This window comes from Tachysurus vachellii, chromosome 10, assembly GCF_030014155.1.
Source record: "Tachysurus vachellii isolate PV-2020 chromosome 10, HZAU_Pvac_v1, whole genome shotgun sequence".
Taxonomy (NCBI): Eukaryota; Metazoa; Chordata; class Actinopteri; order Siluriformes; family Bagridae; genus Tachysurus; species Tachysurus vachellii.
In genome coordinates, this window is record NC_083469.1 from 15,186,341 (window position 1) to 15,209,404 (window position 23,064).

Genomic DNA, 23,064 nt, shown 5'->3' on the forward strand with positions numbered 1-23,064 from the left:
ATTCAGACCCACCCAGAATAAAGTAACTGTCCTACTCTGGCATGTATAACTTTTTTATTCAAAGCATGCAGTATTCATTAAATGGACCAACTACAGACCTTGCCCATAGAATGAAAGTTACTAACCTATCACACAGTGGGAATGACTACTTACTTGCCTTTATGCAACACATTAACATCCGACCGCACAGTGTTTCCAGCTGCATGAGTGATTCAAGGTCGGGCACAAGGTTTAGTCTTCATAAAAGTGCCTTCAGAGAGATTTTGAGAAGTTTATGCCTTTTTCCAAAGTATTTGCCAAAAAAGCTACAAACCTTTGTCCTCCGAGCTAGCTTTATCATCCCTTTCTGACAGAGCAGAAGAGGAGGGGGGGCTATTCGAGTTGAGCCAAAGTAAATTCACCCTCCTTCCAAATTCACACTGAAATGCAACAGACTATACAGTGGTTCCCTCACATCGCCACTTATTCAAGACCTTATGAGAAATTCCCACATTCCCCTGTATATCATTTGCTATGGTAAAGTTGGCCCGAAGTCAAGTGCTAACCTAATTTTCCAGGCGTCCAGGTGTGTGATGTGTTAGGATCTTCTCAAAAAGTGTGTGGAAATATTAAGCACATCAGCTCTTGAAAATATACTGTATTTTTCTTGTCATCGTGGTGAACTTTCGGGCAGAGGAGAGCAGGGGCAACACCAAAACAGGAAGTGCTTCATTATCAGATGTTTATTTCCCTCATCATGCTCTACATTGTCCGTTATACACCAATAACAATCACAAAATGAAAACTGTTGGTGCTACATACATCCAGTTCTTTTAAAAAAATGTTAGTTTTCTTCTTATATCTAAATGTGCAGCATTTATTCAATCTGTCTGATCTCATAAATTACTGTAGCCCCAAGCATAATGGACCCACTTTGCAATTAGCAGTAGTACTAAGTAAGGCTTACATACAAGCTTTGTATAAAAGCTGAGCACAGGACAGTGGTGAATGGTTCAGTAGTGTGGTTTTGCATTCAGCAGGAAGTCAAAGCAGCCCTGTGTGGTTTGCATAGTGTCCTTCCATTACAGTGACTGCAGTTCATGTGAAACTATAAACCAAACTCAGAAGCAAAAGTTCATTCAAATGAAACACTGCGGTCAAGCTCAGCTGCACCAGTAAAATGAACAATTTTTAAAATAATTGTTTACAGAACCCATACAGTTAGAACTACTACTTTGTCACGTTAATATTCAAAACCCAAAACTGGCCGATCGACTAATTGTACCCATTATAGATGGTCAGCAACTATCACAATATTAAATATGTGTAAAGTTCCAAGCAGTACATGGTCTTTGAACACTTTACAATAAAATACTTTTCTCAGAGGTAAAAGAGAAATTGAGAAAGTCTATATGCTACAACTCTATAGTGACAACTTCCAAGTAACCACAAAATGAGAAGCCATGGGTCCACATCTGAAGTTCTATAGTACACTACTTTTAAATAGGCTACAACTATGTTACTTTTTACTATAGGTTACTGTGTTACAACTAGACATCTGGATCAGAAAGCAGTTTTAAACAATTCCTAATAATCCCAACAACAGAAAAAATAATCATGCATCATTTACAGAACAGAATATATAAAAAAAATAAATAAATATGCTTACGGCTTAAATTTTATAGTGGTACATTTTCTTGGCTGTATAACACTAATGCCTGAATATACATAATTTACCCACAGCTCATTCTATTGCGATATTAATATGTAACACTTTTCATAGCAGAACATATGTGTAAGTGTATTTGTGTCTGTACGCCTGCACACTTGTATGAGTAAAGATGGTAAGGAGAATGGGAGAATTCAGAGTCATTTTTTCCACTGATATCAAAGCCATATGATGGTGCTGGGCTGGATCTCAGCTCATGGGGTTTTCAGCTCACCCCATGGGATTTGGGTGATCCAGAACAGCACACAAAGTTTTGAGACTGACACTGTTGCTTGGTTTTTCCATAAAAATGATCCTTCTGTGTGTCCACTCAAACTGGCTCACTGACGCAGATGATACTTAAAACAACTCCAAAACACTGTCTCTCTCTAAAATTCCTGCCTTCAAGCCAGAAAACAACATCAAGAAAACATCAATACTGGATTCTGCCCTAAAGCCAGGTTCCAAATCACAAGCTAGTGAGCATTCACCACTGCATTACACTTGCCTGAAGGAATGTGAACTTGACTTGATGTGAACCTGTCTGGTTGCGTAGCAGATTAACAAGGAACCATGCAAGGTTGCAGCTTGTCTCTTAGCTTCGATACGGAGCTCACTGTGTTCTGGTAAAGGGTTATATCATCACATCACTGCCAGACTGTTCTCTGTGAAAAATGGCACACTTTGGACAGAGCTGCTCAGTGTGGTCTAGTAAAAGGGCTGTAACTAAGTTAATTTAACAAAATCTGTTAAAAAATTAGTTACACAATTTGTGTGCTTACAAAAATACGCTTTGTTTCACAGATCTAATCAAACTAGTTGGATTTGTTTAAAATAATCATATAAAAACACTTTGCCATGTAGATGGTGAACTGAAATGCTGCATGTGTAAAATCCTATATAGAAATTGAACACATAACATTTAGCTGTTATAATCAGCAGCAGCCTGTGACTTTGGCACAGATAGAACAACATTAATAATGGCAAAATTAACCCCATAACAAGGGGTAGAAAATTAACAACATTCAGTCTGACAGCATAAAGTCTTAAAGCTTATTATGAGTTGTTTTAGATATAGCTTTTTTTTTTAATTCCCACTACATCTTGAAACCTAAACAGAAGACTTGAAACTAGTCTACCAAAGATAATGAAATAGAAAATGAATACGTTTTCTTCTACATCTACTTCCAGACATTTTCTTTCAGACTTTGGTTGTATTAATAAATCCACCAAGGTGCACAGGTACACCTGATGTACGGATATCCACTCTTATAATCCCTGTTCCAGTCTTTGCCTTATAACAGAAATGTTTCTGCACCTTGTGTATCATAGACTACTCCAAATGGGCTCTATTAGCACTTTTCCTGGTTCCTGTTTTAAATCATTACATGCAATTATAACTACATGGAGCTGTTATTATTGTACTTAGTCCCATATCATTGGTCACACAAAAGAGGACATCAGAATTTCCACCTTCTCCCTATGGACAAGCAACCACTAATTATGTTTTCAGAGTTGTGTCATTACTTACATCTACACTGCCTCCATTGTGTCATTACATCTCTCTGTGAACTCATTTTTGAACTGATGGTATGAAAATGTGTTCTTTAATCAGCAACTAATGCCCTTTGTTGCTTTTTCCACCACACCAACTTCCTGGTGATTATAGCACAGATAAGCACAGTCTAGATTAGTCACAGCCTTTTACATAAATTAATATGACAGAAATCTACATTTGGTCAGTCACATCAGCTTTGGTGCATCTTTAACGAAAAACAAAATCGAGAAAACCTTTGCCAGATTTTGTTTTTGTTAAAGATGCACCCAAGCTGATGTGACTTATGAGTAGCCTGCTGACCAAACACTACCATTATAAATCTAGACAAGTATTCTCAGATTTACAATGTTCAAATTAATCTTGATTAAAGAAGCATGAAAATGTTCTCTCATAACATTTTCGGTGAAAATCCTAAATTAGACAAATACTATCCAATTTCTAAAATAAATGCTTGCTAAACTAAACCTTACTGAGTTATTTCTCTGCTTTTCCAGCACTCAGACAGGGAGGAAATTTATGTCACAGCTCAGATGAGATATCCTGCAGAGATTCAGTCTAACACTGTAGACTTTGCCAGACTTAGTTACATCTATTTATTTGACATGTTGGTCCCATTTCGTATTATGCATATTATGCAACCTCCTCTGTTACAGAAAAACTACTAAGTCCCATTTTTTATATCTAGACATTTTATAAAGTTCTTGAATTATATACCAGTCTGAATGCAGAATGTACTTGTCTGTCTTTTTAAATGTGTATTATGTATATAAATTTGTACTTTATATATAAAATAATGGCTAGTTCTGCCAGATTCCTGTCCACTGTTACACCCAAGAGAGCTAATAATGCATTTTGTGTCATTTAAGTATACAAAACTGAAGCTGAGGCACATGTATATTTACATAAGATGTACTGAGTCTGTAACAGAGAAAACTACAAAGGTATTAGTAATATTATGTAAATTGGGGCCAACATATTGAGACAAAGCAACACCCAAAAGCAGTTGAGGATTAATAGTCTTGCACAAGACCATCAATGAACATCTGTATCACGTTATAGTAAACAAGAAAGTCTTTTGAAAATCTACCTTTTGGTCGACAATGGAACAGACCAGGTCTTTCACAGCATTGAGTGACAGGTCATGTGGCTCCAGGCTGACTGTCTCCCTGGTGAGGCCAATCTGAAGGAGAAAGGAAAGTCCATCCAGACCTCTGGAGAGTGTTGGGCTTGGAGCGCTGTGACTGCCGTTGGACAGGCGGCCGAACAGGGCCACCGGAGGACTTGGGGATGGGGTTGGGGGTGTAGGCTGGGAGTGGAGGTAGGCTTTGGGCAAGGGTGAAGGAGGTGTACTACTGCAGGCAGACATTGGTTTGCCTCCTACACTGAGATGACTGCTGAGTAAAAACCTAAAATTGATGAGCCTGAAACCTGTGTCTCAACACCACAGATTTTCTGAGATAATAAGAGATTTATCTGGACATCTGTTGTTTATATAGAATGTCAACAGTATCTGAACTGTCACAGTCTTGCACAGTCCTTCACATAGGCTACGAAGTACGTGTTATATTTGTGTTCTGAATTTACACACTAATATAGTAATCCCAATAGCATAATTATACAATAATAAGTATAATTATGCTCTCCTTACACAGTACCAGTGGTGCTCTCTGGTGTACACATTGCACTAATAAGTGTATTTGAGGATGTCTCAGCTGAGCTGTCAGGATCTCATCTCGAAGGTCCACAGAGCAGATGTTATCCTAGAAATAGTCTTTTGTGTTCACGTCCCATTCCTGCTCATCAAGCTCTGTTAAAAAGAAAGAATTAAATGTTCAAAACATGTATTAAAGGCTTACTTGTATCTTAAATGTACACAGTTATATCATAGAAATAATTCAACATGACAACAGAAACAAAATTTACAAATTGACAAAAGCAATCATCAATGGAGAAAACTGCTTGTTTATAATTTATCATATTTAGGATTAAGAATTTAATAATTACATTTGTTTTTTGTTTTTTTTTTCTATTATGGCAGTTGCTCCCTGTAACCCACATCTGGAAGCCTTGCCATTCCCCACATCTGGAGAGGATCCTCCGCCTCTCGATCATGTAGCTGGCAAAGGACCACAACTGCCAGCAAAACAACTTTACAATTGTTTTGCTCGTGTTCACTGTAGTGTGCATAGTAACATGTAGATGCAAATCACTGAATATTACAAAGCACATTACATTATAATCACACATTACCTGGATATATATACAGAAAAGGCGTTTGTGAAACAAAAACACTTCCAAAAAAAAACGAAGCTGGTTAAAGTGTAGTTACAATCCCGTGTTTACTCAAAGGTTTTAAATCCCTGAGAGCTCCAGATTCCTGCACTGATCTGGATTAAAGACTGGGGAAGTTTTCGAAAACTTTTTCTTCTCTCACGTCTGGAAGCGAAAAGCGCCTTCATGAGTGCGTCGTGTTTTCAGCTGGAAGCTCCGAGTCGCAGAAAGAGAAAAACTGCTCCCAGGTTGCGTGAAGCTGGTTGAAAGCAAACGTTTTGGTACCCAAAGCGACTCCACTACAGTTCCTTAAACCCTGCGTGTTTCTCGGGCTTTTTTCCCCTGCTTTTGCATCACGCGCATGCCTGACTTGATAGCCGTTTCCGTTATGTACACAGAGGCTCAGAGCTCTTTCGCGACCTCTAGCGGTACGATTGATTCAAAAAGGCCACAATGATTCGGTTCTTATCGAACGATTCTTTTAGACGAGTCGGTAGAATCGATTTTAAAGCAATATATAAGTGAAAGTCTTTGATGATGTTTCATTCTCTTCGCTAGTTTATTAGTTTATACTATCAGATTAATGTTATTAGCAATTAATACGTCTTGATTAAGCCTTATCATTCACAAAACAAGTTTACTTTTAAAGGTAGAAAGAGACTTTTTTATTTTATTTATTTTATTTTATTCTGTGGTGTGAGAACTTTATCTTCACCTGAAAATAATGAAACATGGTTCATTCTTGCTTCTTGTTCCTGCTACTTTTGTATAATGTAACTGAGTAACTACAGCAGCTATAGATATCATCCTTTTTCCCCCTGAGTATTGATTTTAAAGTATTTTTCATGTTGTCATACACTGATGAGTTAAAGGTTTAATTTGGAGAATCAGAATCAAGTTTATACAATTTCCCTTAATCCAAAATATCTGTGTGAGTATTTCTAATGTTTGCTTGAATAAGAAAAATGTGTACCCTAAGGGTGGAACAACATATTTATAACAACAAGAAATTTAGTTTATTAGGTTTCACATATGTTTATGTTGCCATGGCAATATAGTCTGATATACAAATAGAAAAATACGATACAAGATAATGTAGGTTATCTTTGTTCACATTCATTCATTCATTCATTCATTCATTCATTCATTCACTCACTCATTTTCTACCGCTTATCCGAACTTCTCGGGTCACGGGGAGCCTGTGCCTATCTCAGGCGTCATCGGGCATCAAGGCAGCTTACACCGTGGGCAGAGTGCCAACCCATCGCAGGGCACACACACACTCTCATTCACTCACGCAATCACACACTACGGACAATTTTCCAGAGATGCCAATGAACCTGCCATGCATGTCTTTGGACCGGGGGAGTACCCGGAGGAAACCCCTGAGGCACGTGGAGATCATGCAAACTCCACACACACAAGGCAGAGGCAGGAATCGAACCCCCAACCCTGGAGGTGTAAGGCGAACGTGCTAACCACTAAGCCCCCGTGCCCCCATCTTTGCTCACATCTAATATCAAATTATCATTTTCTCTGATGTAATATGTCAGCCTAGTGGTTAAGGTGTTGGGCTACCAATCAGATGGTTGTGAGTTCAATCCCAGGTCCACGAAGCTGCCACTGTTGGGCCCCTAAGCAAGGCCCTTAACCCTCAATTGCATAAAAATGAGATCATGAGATCAAGTCGCTCAAAGTGTCTGCCAAATGCTGTAAATCTAAATAACAGGTGTGTGAGTGAAAGCATTAACCTAATCATTATTAACAATAAAAAACATTGTGTTCAGAACTAACGTTTCATTCAAGAACAATGTAGGTGGAATTGTTTTTAAATCATCTTTAATTAGCATATTTATTAGGATTAATATGACATTTCAAGGCTTGTGTAATTTTCCACTTTAGTAGAAAGGGGATATGAAAGAGCCCCGAAGAGGTTATAAAAGTGGGCATGCAAGTTAATGTTTAGATAAGAGACTGTTTAGATTAGCCTACAATCAGAAAGGAAAAGGCAAATGCCATTAGTAATCTTGTGATAATGATATAACCCAAACAGCAGGAGATCAGAACATGCCTACCGAGGAATTGTTGGAATAATTTAAGATCAGTCTATAGATAAGGTCAAAATCTACTGGATCACCCGGTGCAGTATGTCAAATAAAAGTCCAGAACCATAAAATATCGGTGAAAAACAGAGCTTCTATGTTATAATGTAGATAATGTGTGTTGTATAATGTGTGTGTTTGTATTTGTGGGGATTCCTTGTTGTCCGCATACTCCCCCAAGTTTTTGATGTAGACGTTGGTCCAGATTTTAGAGAGAGAGCAAGTCTCAGCCTCGCACTCCACTAATTTACAAGAATATTTACCATGCAAAAGAGTAGAAGAGAAGAGAAGAGAAGAGAAGAGAAGAGAAGAGAAGAGAAGAGAAGAGAAGAGAAGAGAAGAGAAGAGAAACTGAGCTGCATAGCACATTTATGCAATAATTTACATGTATGCATGTATTATTATTGTCTTTACTGTAGGTACATGTATATCTAGTTATTGTATATCAAGAAGAAATTAAATATTGCCAAATAAAACACCCCAGTACAAGTTCATTTGAGGTCTCCTACAACCTGAGAGTTTGAGAGTGTCCACCTCCTGCCGTGTGTTTGAGAGTGTCCAAGCCCTGCCATTGTTTGCTTAGTTAGTGAAGAATGAATGAATAAACGAATGAATGTTTAAAATCCCATTAAAATGGAAACACAAAAATTGTTCCCTGTTGTTCTTCTGTAAAGTTATCTTAATGGATTTGTGTATTTCTGTATACATATTATTATTATTATTATTATTATTATTATGGAACTGAGACCATGTCATGGTGAAAGAGTGTGTGAACTTTGCTGAACCTGAGGGCTATGTAGCCAGGATCCTTATGCTACCACAGTAATACCACCCACGGTGAACAGATCTGAGTAGACAAAGAGCAAACCTAAAGACCCCCATGAAAGGTACAAAAAAGAACAAATGTACCCTACATGGATTAGGGTTAGTGTTACCCACCCGGAGCCAGGTCTGGGGGTAGAATCTGGTGACCAGGCCACCCACATAACTTAGTCAGGCTCAGGCCAAAATAAGAATCTTGTGGGTTCACCACCAGCAAGATGAAGAAGGGAAAGAATGAGGACAGGTACAATGGCATTTGGAAAGTCTTGGATGGACTTTTGCTTTGCAAAGACTAAACAATGCAGATTTGCTTAGCAAGTGTGGTGGAATGTTGATGTTTACCTGGGATACATTACTTGTTGAGTGATGGAGCACTTTGACAAACCCAGTATCAGAAGGGACACTCATTTCACTGTCATCCCAGGGGTCACTGCCAGAAAGTGATATTTCTTCATTCATTTATTTGTAGATTAAAATATCCCATAATCAATAATTGGCAGTTTGAAACCCCAGAAGGTGGCGATAATGCGCAGTAAAGTTAATTTTACAACAAACCACAAGGAAGCGCATTCAGCTTCCTGACTGAAAGCAACGTGCAATATGCTGGCTATAAAGCAAGAAATGAAGCAATTAGGGAAGATAAATGTAATTCTATACCGTTACATGTTTAATCCCCCATGAGTTTATAAATACTTCTGCATGCAGGCGTGTAGAGGATGGAAGATAATGGAGAGTGATCATAAACCAGTCAAATTCTATCAATTAATCTAAGATTAATAATTTATTATTTTGAATTAATTTATTTATTTTACTAGAAATAATACTGCTACAGATACTGTAGTATTTGTGTTCGGGAAAGAAAGAAAAAAATAATGAAACAATACTATAAAAGTATTATTTTTTTTTCATACACGTACAGGGCACTTAAATATGAACAGTAATTGAGACTGCATAAGGCCTCCCTTTGCCCTCAAAATAGCCTCAATAAATCATGGCATTTATTGTACAATATGTAAACATTCGTTTGAGATTCTGGTCCATGTTGACATGACTGCATCACACAATTCCTGTGCATTTTTCAGGTGCACTTGCATACTAGATTTGGAAAAAGTCCATGATTGAGAGAGTGTCTACATCTGTTGAGGAGGCATCTCAGGAGAATGGGGTAATGTTGGTTTGTTGTCTGGCACTGGGTCAAAACTGCTTATGGTGGGTGTCAGGCTATGTCAAGGGTGTCTCATCTCAAATCTTGAGCACTTAAAATTTACCGAAATGCTTTCAATCAATAAACAGACATAATATCAAAAGAACACACAAGAAAATAATGACTAGAATGTTTACTTTTGGATAAAGGAATACAAGTAATGGAAAAATAGTTCATTATTAATTTATAATAATAACAGGATTATTAATCGTTAATATTTAGGAAAAGATGGATCAATCTTATTAGCCCATGCCATCAAGCCTCCGGTGATATCTTTCACAGTGATGTGCTCAAGTTCAGTTCCAGACATCTTCTCCAGCAGCAGCACAGCCTTCTGAGAGTCATTCCCCAGTTTACACACTACATACACTAGCAAAAAGAAAAAATGTGTAAGGTTTTTACAGCATTTTACTGCTTAAAGATTAACTGTAAATGATAGAAGTATGTTTCTTACTAAATAAAACTAACCACCATGCAGAATGTTTGCCATTTATTTATTATGACTTGGATATGATGTCAAATCTTAAGAACAAAGCTTTATATTAAAATCCAAATAAAGCACCATGCATCATATACAATAAATAAAACATACATATATTTTTAGAGTAAAATGTTACCAAGTACCTGGGACTTGTGATTCAGTGCTCATTTGCGATTTTAATTCACAGATCTTTTCCTTTAGAAAATTAATGTGGTCTGTTCTCTGATCCTCTAAACTGGCCAATGGAATATCTATTAATAGCAAAAAGAAAAATCTTAATAGTATGGTATAACAACTGCTAATGCCATTCTGTAGCACTGCTGTATGATTGTGTCAATTTGAACAAGAATCTGTATGAAAACTGTTGAAAATCCTACTGATGGAAATGAGCAGGTGGCAAATGTCTACTTCCACTTTGGGCCGAACATCAAGAAGGAGATGAGGAGTTCTGCAGTCCACAATAGATTTATACTCCTGCAGATAATAAGTGGAGTAACAGGCCAATTCTTTAATATATTTGGCTTTATATTAATACAAAATTATACAATAAGTAAGGTAATAATGCCAAATTGTATTTACCTGCACAGAGACTCGCTGTTCTGCAGAGAGTAGATTCAATCTACGACACTAGAAAAAGATAAACAATTAACCTGACCAGTAATTTTAGTTGATCCAAAGTTGTTTGAAAAAAAAATATTTTTGGCATTGGGATTTTTAGTTTCTTAGAGTAAGATCAATTGAATTAAAGTTTAGATTTATTTCATATTTCCTCATATTGAGATTTAGTAAAACAAGATATTTTTCATTAATTTTTAATGTGTATGTACTTATTATTTAATGTATATGTACTGTAATATGTACATATTTAGTGGCACCCAACGTGGGGCTTCGTAAGGGTCAGCGTGATCTGTTATTATAATAACAGTACATATGTTCAACTGTGCCCATTTTCATGAATACAATTTTATTTAATCCAATTGCTGATTCCAGAAGTACAGTTATGTTCCATAATCATTGCAGTCAAATTCAAATATTTATTTACATGTGCATTACATATATCTGGAAAAAAAAACTTCTGCATGAGCGAATGTCTAATTTACATGACTGATTTTTCTCCATTTACTGGATTATTTCAGATCTACACCACCCCTTTCAATCCAAACAAAATTTCATTCACATGAACCCCAATCAGATCGACTGAGTTGCTCACATTAAGGCTTTTAAATTAATTAAGCTAGCAATCAGATTTATTCGCAGAATTATTTGCAGGCATGATTTCAGATAGAGCTATACTGACCTCTTGTGGACAGTTTATTACATAAAAATAATTAACAAACATTGACCCAAAACTTCATTCTGTGACATAATTCAGACCTTATCTGTTGCAGCAGACCCACAGAAGCTCTCATAGTCCTGCAGCTCTGTCACACTGGGCATATCTCCACAAACAACACAGCTTGCCTGCTTCGCTCTCAGCTTTATGCAACGAAAACGGCCATCCTGAGCATCGAACATCATCAGCTGCTGCCCAAAGGAAGCTTCATGGGTCAGTCAAAGACAGATCCCATAAAATATTGTGTACTAAAATCTAAAGAAATCAGTGTAGTGAAATCTGTTTTTGGTTTTAATGAAGGATACATTTTTGTCCGGACGCAATTTTCAAAACCTCTAAAGCTTGAAGACAACCCATGACTCCAACCACTGCAATGAAGATGGAAATATGCTTTTACACTGCACAGGACTGGTCAGACTTTTAATTAGCTATGAGTCATGTATAGAAAAGTAATATGCATATAAATAGTCTACATATAAGGTACAGTGTTCGATACACAGATCAAACTTAGTGGTATAATCAAGAGGGCATTTTGTAGGGAGGAGAAGTAGCTAAGGCTCAGCACACATGCAGTCTCATTTATAAATCTTTGCATACCTTTGCAAGAAAAGCACGAACACACTAAAATAGTCAGTTACTAAACCAATTTGAACACACAATCCATTCCCAAATCTAGCATGTCCAATCTGTGTGCAATCCTAACTGACTTATCCATTATTTATCCCTCTTACATAATGTTGTGGATTGTTGTACTATTACTATTTAGAGATTTACCATTTTAAGTTTCAGTTTATTGCTCTCTCTCTCATTACACTACCAATTACTGTTCCATGATCTGTTAATTCGCAAATTCTAACAAGAAGAAGAATTCCCTATTTTTACATTATAGCATAGTGAAATTCTTTTCTTTGTCTTGGCTTGTTAGGAGTCTGTTGTCAGAGCACAGGTTCAGCTATGCTCAGCTGTGATACAACACTCTGGAGCAGAGAGGGATAAAGGCCTTGATCAAGAACCCAACAGTAGCAACTGTATTCTTTGGTGCTACAGGTGTGCACGAGTAAGCTTTTACTCTCATGCGGGAATTACAGTAGATCTGGGGCTGTAAAATCATGTGTGTTACAAGCATAACTAATGCCCGGTAAAGGTACATGTAATAGCTGTGAACTCACCCACTCCCAACACTCCTCCATCAGAGCAGTTTGTGACAGTGTCCGGTGGGGGGGGAACAGGATATAAACACCTGTAGCAGGGTCCATGGTTGTAATTATACACAGTGAGCTATGAAATGAGATAGAAAAGACATACAAACACATTTATTCATCTCAGTAAGGCTGAATTTATCTGTAAATGTTTTCATTGTTTAATAAAAGCACATTAATTCCCATTCTAAGAGGTTCAGGTGCAAGGCATTATCATTTTGCTATTAAAAGGTGTCCTACCTGGCCTTCCATTCGCAAAGCACTTGCAGACACTAAGGGCTTGCCACTGAGAACACAGGCATCGTTGACAAGGTACCGTGTTGGAACGTTATCTGAACAATCAGCTACAATGTCATACATAGAAACACAAGGAGTCAAGAATACAAACACTGAGAATTAACATAACACTGAAAACATCGGATGATAATTCTAAAAGTCTAAACAGTACAGCATGAAAGGATACTGTTGGATGAGTTGTAAGGCATTCTCAGAAGACAGCTGAAGATGATATGGCACACACTGTGTTGTAGAATTTAACCTGTCAGAAAAGTAAAGTTAACACATAACACACTGGGTAACAGGGTTCAGCCTCGTTCCTAATGCATACTTGTCTTTGTGTAGAAAAAAGATGTACCTGTGTAGGGCCTGTGCTGCAGACATGGCTTTGGGCAGACCCTGAGTCTGCTCTGTGTGCAGAACCTGTCTGTGCAGATTACTCAGCTCCACCTCGTCATAATCCAACAGTCCCAAACGCCCTGATAGTGTGCAATATACACAATGTTAAACTAAATATATAGTGAAATTCTTGATCTATTATATTGCATTAAGTTGTATACTCATTATACACAAAATGATCTTGCTTTTCACATTGTGTTTGTACATTTCATATGCTTGTTTGTGAATGGTTATTGAAGTTTATTTTGCCTTTATTAGCTTACCCAACTGTATTTGTTGGGTTCAAAGAAAAATTTGAGGGTAATTTGTAATTTATTTTTATTTGGGCACTTATTCTAGTGCAAAACTCGATTGACTGTCTAAACTGGAAATTGGGATTAGGATAATTTTGCATTACATAGTTAAGTCTTGCAGGGTGCAGTATTGAATTCCAGCATTATATTTGGAAAAAAAAAATTCTGATTTAGAAATGAAATTAATTCAATTCAATTTATTTGTAAAGCACTTTTAACAATTCCCATTGATTCAAAGCAGCTTTACATAAGTATGGAAACAGTAGAGAGAGAGAAAAGAATTAAATATCGAATAATAATAATAATAAGAAGAAGAAGAAGAAGAAGAAGAAGAAGAAGAAGAAAAAATAAGGATAAAATAAATAAATGAATATATAAAATTAAAGTTTAAAACTAATTTAAAGAATATTAACTTAAAATTTAAAATACTATATATCGATCCCTATCCCTAATGAGCAAACCGGATGCGACGGCGGCAAGGAAAAACTCCCTGAGATGATATGAGGAAGAAACCTTGAGAGGAACCAGTCTCAGAAGGAAACCTCATCCTCATGTGGGTGACACTTTACAGTAAATAATGTAAATGTAAACAATGTCCTTTCTACAACAGTTTATATTAGTGCATGCTGTTCAGAATGCTGTTCAGACCAACATGAGAAGAATGAATCTGTTACTTTGTAAAGAACCTGCCCACTTTTCCCTGTAGTTAATATATGGTAATTAGATGATCTACAACCCAGCCTACCTATTCCAGCTGCAGCGAGGTAAAGAGCTAAAGGACAGCCCAGACCTCCACATCCCACCACCAATACAGACGTGTTTAAAAGGCTCAGCTGACCTGGAAAGATAAGAAGCAAGTTGTTTCAAACCTGTTTTGTCAAACATAAAGCTGGAACAGTTTCATAACTACATTTCTTTAGGCTTTTGGGGAAGTGGTAGCCTAGTGGTTAAGACATTGGACTTCTGATTGGTAGGTCATGAGTTCAAATCCCACAATTACTCAAATGTATAAATTGAAATAAAATATAAGTCACTCTGGATAATGGTGTCTGCTAAATGCTAGAAATGCTTTCACCTTTGACACCGAGCTCTGGCAACAGCAGCTGCCTGCTGTAGCGCATAATATCATCGTTGGTTAAAGCAGAACATTGCAGATGATCCAACTGCGATACCTGGTCTTGAAATCCCATTAGTAAAGAGTTATCCTGACAAAATAACAGATCGAATACTAAATGATACACTTGGCATACAGTATTAAGAGGCTGGATGTTGTATTTGTCACATGAATGCAGACCTTCTGGATTTGCTCCAGCTTGTTTTTCAACGCAGTGATTTCCGCATCTTTTTCCAGGAGCTGTTTCTTCAGACTTAAAATATCATCATCCATATTATTCATTTAAACAAAAACCTAAAAGCGTCTTCGACATAAAACAGTATTTCACATGCACACCATGCACACCAATCACTTCCTGTATACCTCCGTCACCTAACACGTGTGAGATCCCTATGATCACGTGCTTTCACTGACCAATCAAAAACCATGTCAAAAGTAAACACTAAGATGAATAAGACATTAACCAGAGCGCTTTATTCAGTCGTCGTGCACTATAAACTATTTACTGTATTCGACAAAAATCCCTGTCCAATGTATTTTATGCATAATATCACCATGTTTAAGTTTAACATAATAAAATAATATAGACCAAACGGTATAGCTTATTATAACAAAATAATGTAACACAAAAAGTGTTGTTTTTAGGAGTAACCGAGGTCTCGAACCATTTCTATACTTGTTATTATATGTTTTATGGTGTTTATAATATTCCTCAATAAAGTATATATTATAAGAAGGATACTCTATCCTCTATAAAGTATTCCTCTTATAGTATTATAGAGATCCTCGGGTTGCCAAATAGATATTTTTCAAATTTCTTCTTACTCGTCTAAACTGATTTTTGTTTGTAAGAGTTCAAAATTCAATTCAAGAATTTTCTTTTTATAAAATCACTATACAAGGTTGTATTAGAGGTGGTAATTTAGATCCTACCAGCACCATCTACCAGATTTACCATCTGTCTAATTTACTCTGGCAGCTGGTATTTGGTCAAACTAAAGAGAAGTTTTCTGCAGAATTTGATTCAACATCTTTTTCTGGGTTGTTTTCTGCCTCTGTCTGCGTGTCTGTAACTGAATGAGGCGTGTCCCCCTGTGGCTAGGCTTCAGGACCTCCCTCCTTCTCCTCTCCTCTTCTCTCACATGATCCCTCTCTCTGAAGTCGCTCACAAATAACGGGTATGATGAGGAGCCACATGAGACCCGGTTCAGCCATGCGGTTCTTCGCGCTGCTTGTCATCTTTGCAACATTTACGAGCCACATCTGTGCTCAAATACATTGGACGCAAGAAAAGGTACATTTATTTACCTTCATAACATATCTTGATGTGCGTTTTTGCAACTAATTCATGACGGTGGGGTCGAGGATTTGTGCTGATTACAAATCTGCCTGTAGGCGAAAAGAATCACATGTTTACGCAGTAATGTTTCTCAACCTGGATGACTAAAGTAGACTGCTGCAGCAAGGTTTAATAATAAATATAAAGTGTAAATAAATAATCATAAGTGAAGCTGTTGTGTAATATAGTTATATATTACATATATAGTAATATATATATGTTTTAAAACCTTCTAGTCAAACTATGTGTCAAGGTTTATCACAGATGGTTTATGGCTGCTTTTAGCTTTGGGTTGGTTTTGAATATCTGATAACAGGTCAGACTGGTGCATTAAAACCACAAGCATGCTTCTTGACCTGCCCATGTGTGTTATTGTGTGACCATCCTGGTTAAGGAATATGATCTTGTGTGCATAGATTTGTGTATTGCGTATTTGGGGTTTCTGTGCCTACACTTCAGTTCTTGCTTCTGTCTTCCTCTTCCTTGTTGCCATGGCAGCATGCTCCTCTTCATTGATCCACCTACTGACATCAAGTTATTTATAGATCTGAGTTTGCTTAATTCTTCCATAACATATGGTGAGAAGTGATTTCAATTGTAGCGTGACCTTAAAGTTGCAGTATAATTTATGGTTTACTGTGTTCTGAGTATGAATAAACCTTCCATCACGGTGATTTGGGTTCTTTTTGTGTATGTAAGGAGAATGTGGCACGACTCACATTGTACTTAGTCTAACCTAAACTACATGTGTTTTGTGTGACTACAGGTTTAATAGTGACGTGACATACAGCTAAGTATGGTGACCCATACTCAGAATTCGTTCTCTGCATTTAACCCATCCAAAGTGCACACACACAGTAGTGAACACACACACCGTGAACACACACCCGGAGCAGTGGTTTACACCTTACCAACCAGTATCCACGTTATTAGTCAATCAACAAGCTGATTAAATAACTGTTAGGCCTAACAGATGGTTTCCCTCCATGGTCAGGTAACTTGCAACAACATTATCCCATAACAGACCAACCTTTGGCATACTGAATTATATACTTTTGCCAATGATACTGAACGCCACTGAACTGGGGGAAGGTGGCATCGGGAATTTTCTGCTCATGAGCATGTTGTGATTACTGACTCACAGCACACCCACAAATGTAATGAGAGGGACGTCAAATCCAATCAATGCCATACCAAGGTCAGATTTGGATGGAGGGCACTTTAAATGTAGTTCAGGGTAGGATGATATATAAGCTACATTTATATCAGTATTCTCTTACAAGCAAAAGCAGTAATTCATAGCATGACATTCCTCTATAATGTGAGTAAACTCCAAATGCTGCTCCCCTTTTCATGTTATACTTAAAGGTTCTCTGTTGCAATGTGTGGTTAATGTAGACCACATAATTACTCATGTGGCATTGGCAGGGTATAATTTTCCATACAAACAAGTATGACCAGGCTCTGTTATAAAGCCTGAGTTAAGTGTCAACAACATATGCCATGTCTGTTTATAATTCAGTAATTTTGCCTTCTGTGTTCAGAACCGAAAAGGGAGATCTGTGAACAGGAACCTACCTGGCTGTCTGAATATTCTATCATGTATGAGTAATATTTTTAGTTAGAGCACAAGCAAAAATTGTTGCTTGATATTAAAACACTGTTTGTTTTGTCTTTATTCTCATTTGGTCTACATTTTTTGTCATAATGCATTAAGATCATCTTTACTAGTCTATCATTTAACAGGTTTTAATGTTTGTACCAAATTATCTATGTATGAATAAACTCTAGAGGAATACGTTTATAACTGTTATGATAAAGTGAATAGATAACAAAAGGACTATTTAGAATATGAATAAAATAGAAATCCCACAGCAGCATCTGCTCATTTTCAAGCAGCATCTGCTCATTTAATGACACGTTGTAGATGATTCAAAATATGCCATTTGTTCGTGGTGAGTAACATAACTGTGGGATGTGTGATTAAGCTTTTTTTCATTGCTGAGAGCCAAGCCTTCATCTTTCATGCACCAGTCACACAAAAACATCTCACTGGACATTTATATTTCACCACCATAGTAGGTCTCATATCCAACACGATTTCACAATGAACAATAATATATATAAAAAGTCTAACATAAATGTAAAATAATGCTGTTAAAAATGTCACTGCATTTTCTCAGTCATGGTTTTTCTCTTTAATCTCAGTGCACTTTCTCCTGTTCCATCAATTTTTCCTAAAAGTGTTCTTTGGGGCTGATTATATTCAGTGTCAGAAATTAGTGATGTCAGATTTACGTTCAGTGTAGTAGTACTACTTCTAGCAAGCAGATGTAAATGCTTACTAGCCATTCCCAATATTGTTAACCTAAATATGTATGCTGAAGTATTTAGTCAAAGCGAGATTATATGATGACAATTTGGAGATCATAGTTTACCATGCTCTCTCTCTCTCTCTCTCTCTCTCTCTCTCTCTCTCTTTCTCTCCCCCCAGCTGTACCACACAGCAAACACTCTGAGTTCTGATGATCTGATAAATGTTCTGGCTCAAACAGACATTGACCGCATGTGGAAGAATGACCTGAAGCCCATGTTGGTGGTACGCTATCCTGGCTCTCCTGGAAGCCAAGCAGTGCAACAGGTCTGTGTGTAGTACGTTAGTGTATATTTTAAGTTAATGACGCTAGATACTTGATCTTATTTGCATTTCTTGCTTGCTTCCCCAGCGAATAAAATCTACCCTGAGCTCACTGAATGCAGGCTGGGAAGTGACTGAGGATCGCTTCCAAAACTGGACTCCTTATGGCCAGATGCCTTTCAATAACATAATCGCTACTCTCAACCCTGGTTCTAAGCGACGCATAGTGCTGGCTTGTCACTACGACTCAAAATATTTCCCTCCTCAGTGGCATGGACGTGAGTTTCTGGGAGCAACTGATTCAGCTGTGCCCTGCTCCATGCTGTTAGAGATGGCCAGGGCATTGGATAAGGAGCTACAGACACTTAAGGTAAGGAGCTGTGATAGTATTCATGCATCAAAATTTAAATCCAGTGTTTTGTCCAAAAAAAATCAAGCAAAATAACTGTATTTCAAGAAGATTTTATTTGACCATGTTACTGTGATAAGCAAGTAAAAGGTGTCATCAGGTGAAGTGGAAAAAAAGGTGACAACAATGAATCATCCATGTAGATGATATAATATTGTAAATACATACATAGCTTGGTAATGGGATAGCATAACATACATACATTCATACATACCACTTTATGGTAACCTTTTAGAAACATCCTATTTAAATATACAGTAGGTTAATAATATTCACTTGCACTAAATTCACCACTGGATGGCAGCATGTGTATATTATGGTCCTTTTGGCTCTTTCAGGAAGCAGGTTCAGACTTGACTCTACAGCTGATTTTCTTTGATGGAGAGGAGGCTCTGTATCAGTGGACCTCTACTGATTCTCTGTACGGTTCCCGACATCTGGCAGCCAAAATGGAGAACACGGCACACCCAGTGGGAGCCACAGACACCAACCAGCTGGATGGCATTGTAAGTTTATTCTTTCAATTTAACACTTACTCTAATATTGTATGAAAGGGTTAATGTGTTGCAGGTTACTGGTACTATACTACATATGTTAATGGTTATGGTACATTGTATTGTTAATCATAGTGATCTATGTGTTATAATCTGCAAATAAAGCATAAGACCAGTTAGACATATTAAGAATACAGATGCTGCCTGAGCTTCTGAGTCTTCCCATGAGGCAGTGCTGTTAGCATTGGAGAGAAAATGACATCATGTCTGTTCTCAAACACCAGGGGAAAGTCAAGCCTTTGAAAACTTATCTTAAACAGAGATGCACACCAGCACTATTTCAAGACAGTTTTTTTCTGTCATGACTCATAAAGCCTGTCTTTGCCTTTGCTTCTTTTCTTCTTCCTTTCTGTCCACCTACTTTTTTCCTTTTTAAAACAGGATCTCTTTGTTCTGTTGGACTTGATCGGTGGTCCCATGCCTCACTTCGGTAATCAGTTCTCCAACACTGCCAGGTGGCTCTCCAAGCTCCAGAATATTGGTGAGCTTCTTTTATTGCATTTAATTTTTTTTTTTATTTCTTTCATTGCTCTCAGTTTTATATGTAGCGCCGACCCCAACAGACACACACACGCACACACACACACACACAGATTAATATCGAAACAGATGCACTAGCACATTTTATGCACCTTCTATGTGCATAGTTAAACTCTATAGCTCACATTCTTTTACAATGACAGATTTTATGAATGTAAAATTTCTAATTATTTATGACAGATTTGACTAATGACAGATTTTTCCTTGCTGGACTATTCTTAACCTAGCAATAATATTAAGACTTTTGTCCAGTTGAAGGAGGAGTTGGTAGGAAGCTAAGGAATTGTGAATACCAACAAATTAGTTATAGTCAGCGACTGTATGTATCTAAAGGGCATGAATAGTCAATGGCACTGGTAGTGTTAAGCTTATATTTATATCAACTGGTTTATTTATGTAGGACTTTAGAGGTGTACTTTTCATGTTCAGTATATACATAATAGGGAGACAAATGCAACTGTAAATAAATGGCAGGTAAAATAGTCTTTTCTTAAGTAAGTTCAGTAACTGGTAGTTCAGAGGTTAAGATGTTGATCTGCTGATAGGAAAGGTGCGATAAATGTGTCACTCGATAAGAGCAGCTGCCAAATGGCAGAAATAAATGTGGCTAAGATGTGGCAATTGATTAATATGGAAGGTGACTAATTACAAATGTTTTCACAGCCAATTGGCAAACATACATTAATATCTAAATTTCTCATCTGACAAACCTGCATTCAGTGAACATTTCTCAAAGCTATTGCTATATCTTGCTCCAGAAAAATTCACTGAATCATGGAGATTGCATTCCCACCAGAAATCAGTGTCCATACAGTAAATGCATTAACATGTGAATACACAGAGCCAATCAGATCCATTTCAGCCAGTCTGAAAATGTTGCCAGAAAAGTGTACAAAAGATTACAAAGGCTTTGTTTGTGGCCATGTGGTCCATGTCTGTGTTTTACATAATATTTAATAATTATAATAATAACCAGTGCCGTTTCTTTTCCCTAATAATCTTTTACAAACAATGGCCTTGATTGTACATATTTCCTTCAGTTGTGTTCTACTTGGTAATTTGCAGCATTCTACTTGCTCTGTTCTACTTACAGTATACTATTTGGTCATAAGTTTATATGTGTTTTATGGCTGAGTCTCTTGTTTTTGTTTTGTACTTTCGAATTACTGTGTGGTCAGTAGACACTTGTATCTACAGCAGCTGTCTTGTTACTGTGTGCTTATTTTTAGAGCGCCGCCTGCACACACTGGGCCAGCTGGAGGACCATCCTAATGAAGTGCAGTACTTCTGGCCTGGCATGCCTGTGGGTCCTGTGCAGGATGACCACATGCCCTTCCTTAGCAAAGGTACTATCAAAATGCTAGTTTCTACTATTACATTACAGACAAATGCAGATCCCCAGCAGCATGTCAACCTGATTTTATTCAGAATCCTACTTTTTATTTTAAACAGAAGAAAGACAATGAAATCCACACCTGTTAACCATTTTCATGTTCTCACAGGGGTCCGGGTTCTTCATCTCATCCCCACCCCATTTCCCTCTGTGTGGCACACTTTTGATGACAATGAGGAGAACTTGGATCGAGCTACCATCAAGAACCTCAACAAGATTTTGCAGGTCTTTGTTCTTGAGTACCTCAACATGAAAAGCCAGAATCCACTTACGACGGCACCATAATATTCTTTTATATCATTTCTAATAAGGAACACCTCAACAAAGCCCTTATGAAGTCTACCACAAAGCACTAGATTATTTAGTGTTCTAGACACCATGGTGTTAGAATTGGGCTTATCTTGGTTAAATTGTGTATTTTTGCTTATTGCTTTATAACTGTATATTGTACACCACAGGACCAAATATGATAACTGAGATAATTTTAGCATCAGTATAATCACTATATTTGTATGCTTTTATGACATTCTGATTGGTGTTCTAAGAGATTTCTCAATCTGTTATAAATATTGCTGTTCTAAGGCATTAGAAAGAATGTTTTCAGTTTTTGAATGGTTTCAGTTTCAATCAAATCAATTATATTAGATTTGAAGATGTATGTACCTCAAAATACATTCAAAAAGCTCATGATCATGTGGGCTCTTTTGAATGTTTATATACTGTATGTGCCATAAAGAAACAACCATTTATACTTTTCTGAATGGATTAAATGATGCAATGTTTTCACACAGACACACACTCAGACACACAATAGGGGTCCAAAAGTCTTAGTGAAATGAATTCTATTTTGCATTCTCTTTTCATTTAAAACATCAATTTTCAACTTGAGTGAAAAGAAGAAACTTAAACCTACTTACATGTATTTTAGAGTTGCTGAATATTTAATATTTCCCATTTTTTGCTGTAAGGTCAGTATACACTTGAGCCGGACATGATCAGTATAACACATTTACTTACATTTTATTAGAGACCTAAAAATAATGCAGAATCTTGAATACTAAATATTCAGGATAATCAGAATTTACTTTTATTTGTTTTATATATTTAAATATTTCAAAATGTTTAATTTTTTAATTTTTAATTAACATTTATTTCCAATATACAAAACAACAGCTTTTCAATGTAGTCTCAGACTTTTATTTTGAGATATAATTTTCGCATTTGCAGTGAGCTGTAATATGTACATTCAGAGTCTTGCTTGAGCTTTTTTTTTTACAGAGACAGAGGCTGATTGAGGCCACATTCATTCACATTCATTTCTCCATAGGAGACAATTCCTAGAAATTCCAGCAAATCTCTTTTAACATGCATGTTAGGGTACATTGTAAATGCTGGGATTGTAGCTTCTTCAGTATGTCATACACAGGATATGGTTGAACTCCAGAAATGAGT

General features: G+C 37.0%; 3 protein-coding genes and 1 long non-coding RNA gene across 5 annotated transcripts in view; 2 read left to right on the forward strand and 2 right to left on the reverse strand.

The window, feature by feature from the left end:
• The window catches only part of prkd3 (protein kinase D3), a 39,971-nt gene extending 34,102 nt beyond the window's left edge, over positions 1–5,869 (reverse strand). For both annotated transcript variants that reach the window (XM_060879810.1, XM_060879811.1), the window contains exons 1-2: positions 5,496–5,869; positions 4,333–5,052 (exon numbers count right to left, since the gene is read on the reverse strand). In XM_060879810.1, the coding sequence (XP_060735793.1) occupies positions 4,333–4,611 (279 nt within the window). In that variant the 5' untranslated portion in view covers positions 4,612–5,052; positions 5,496–5,869. The remainder of the gene's footprint in view (positions 1–4,332; positions 5,053–5,495) is intronic.
• Positions 5,870–9,402: 3,533 nt separating this feature from the next.
• Positions 9,403–15,123, reverse strand: mocs3 (molybdenum cofactor synthesis 3). The gene is made up of 13 exons (XM_060880178.1): positions 14,920–15,123; positions 14,701–14,830; positions 14,371–14,463; positions 13,292–13,412; positions 13,117–13,195; positions 12,898–13,011; positions 12,628–12,736; positions 11,764–11,826; positions 11,500–11,663; positions 10,705–10,752; positions 10,503–10,599; positions 10,269–10,376; positions 9,403–10,013 (listed from the first exon to the last, which is right to left on the reverse strand). The coding sequence occupies exons 1-13, from the start codon at positions 15,019–15,021 to the stop codon at positions 9,856–9,858; spliced, it is 1,386 nt and encodes a 461-aa protein (XP_060736161.1). The 5' UTR covers positions 15,022–15,123; the 3' UTR covers positions 9,403–9,855.
• LOC132852766 (uncharacterized) lies at positions 11,736–12,842 on the forward strand. Its single transcript, XR_009649130.1, has 2 exons — positions 11,736–11,869; positions 12,384–12,842. It is a non-coding gene; the product is annotated as an uncharacterized LOC132852766 (long non-coding RNA).
• A 743-nt stretch (positions 15,124–15,866) lies between the features above and the next one.
• Positions 15,867–22,363, forward strand: qpct (glutaminyl-peptide cyclotransferase). The gene is made up of 7 exons (XM_060879048.1): positions 15,867–16,033; positions 18,573–18,719; positions 18,805–19,086; positions 19,464–19,631; positions 20,061–20,160; positions 21,449–21,565; positions 21,722–22,363. The coding sequence occupies exons 1-7, from the start codon at positions 15,920–15,922 to the stop codon at positions 21,895–21,897; spliced, it is 1,104 nt and encodes a 367-aa protein (XP_060735031.1). The 5' UTR covers positions 15,867–15,919; the 3' UTR covers positions 21,898–22,363.
• Positions 22,364–23,064: the final 701 nt, after the last annotated feature.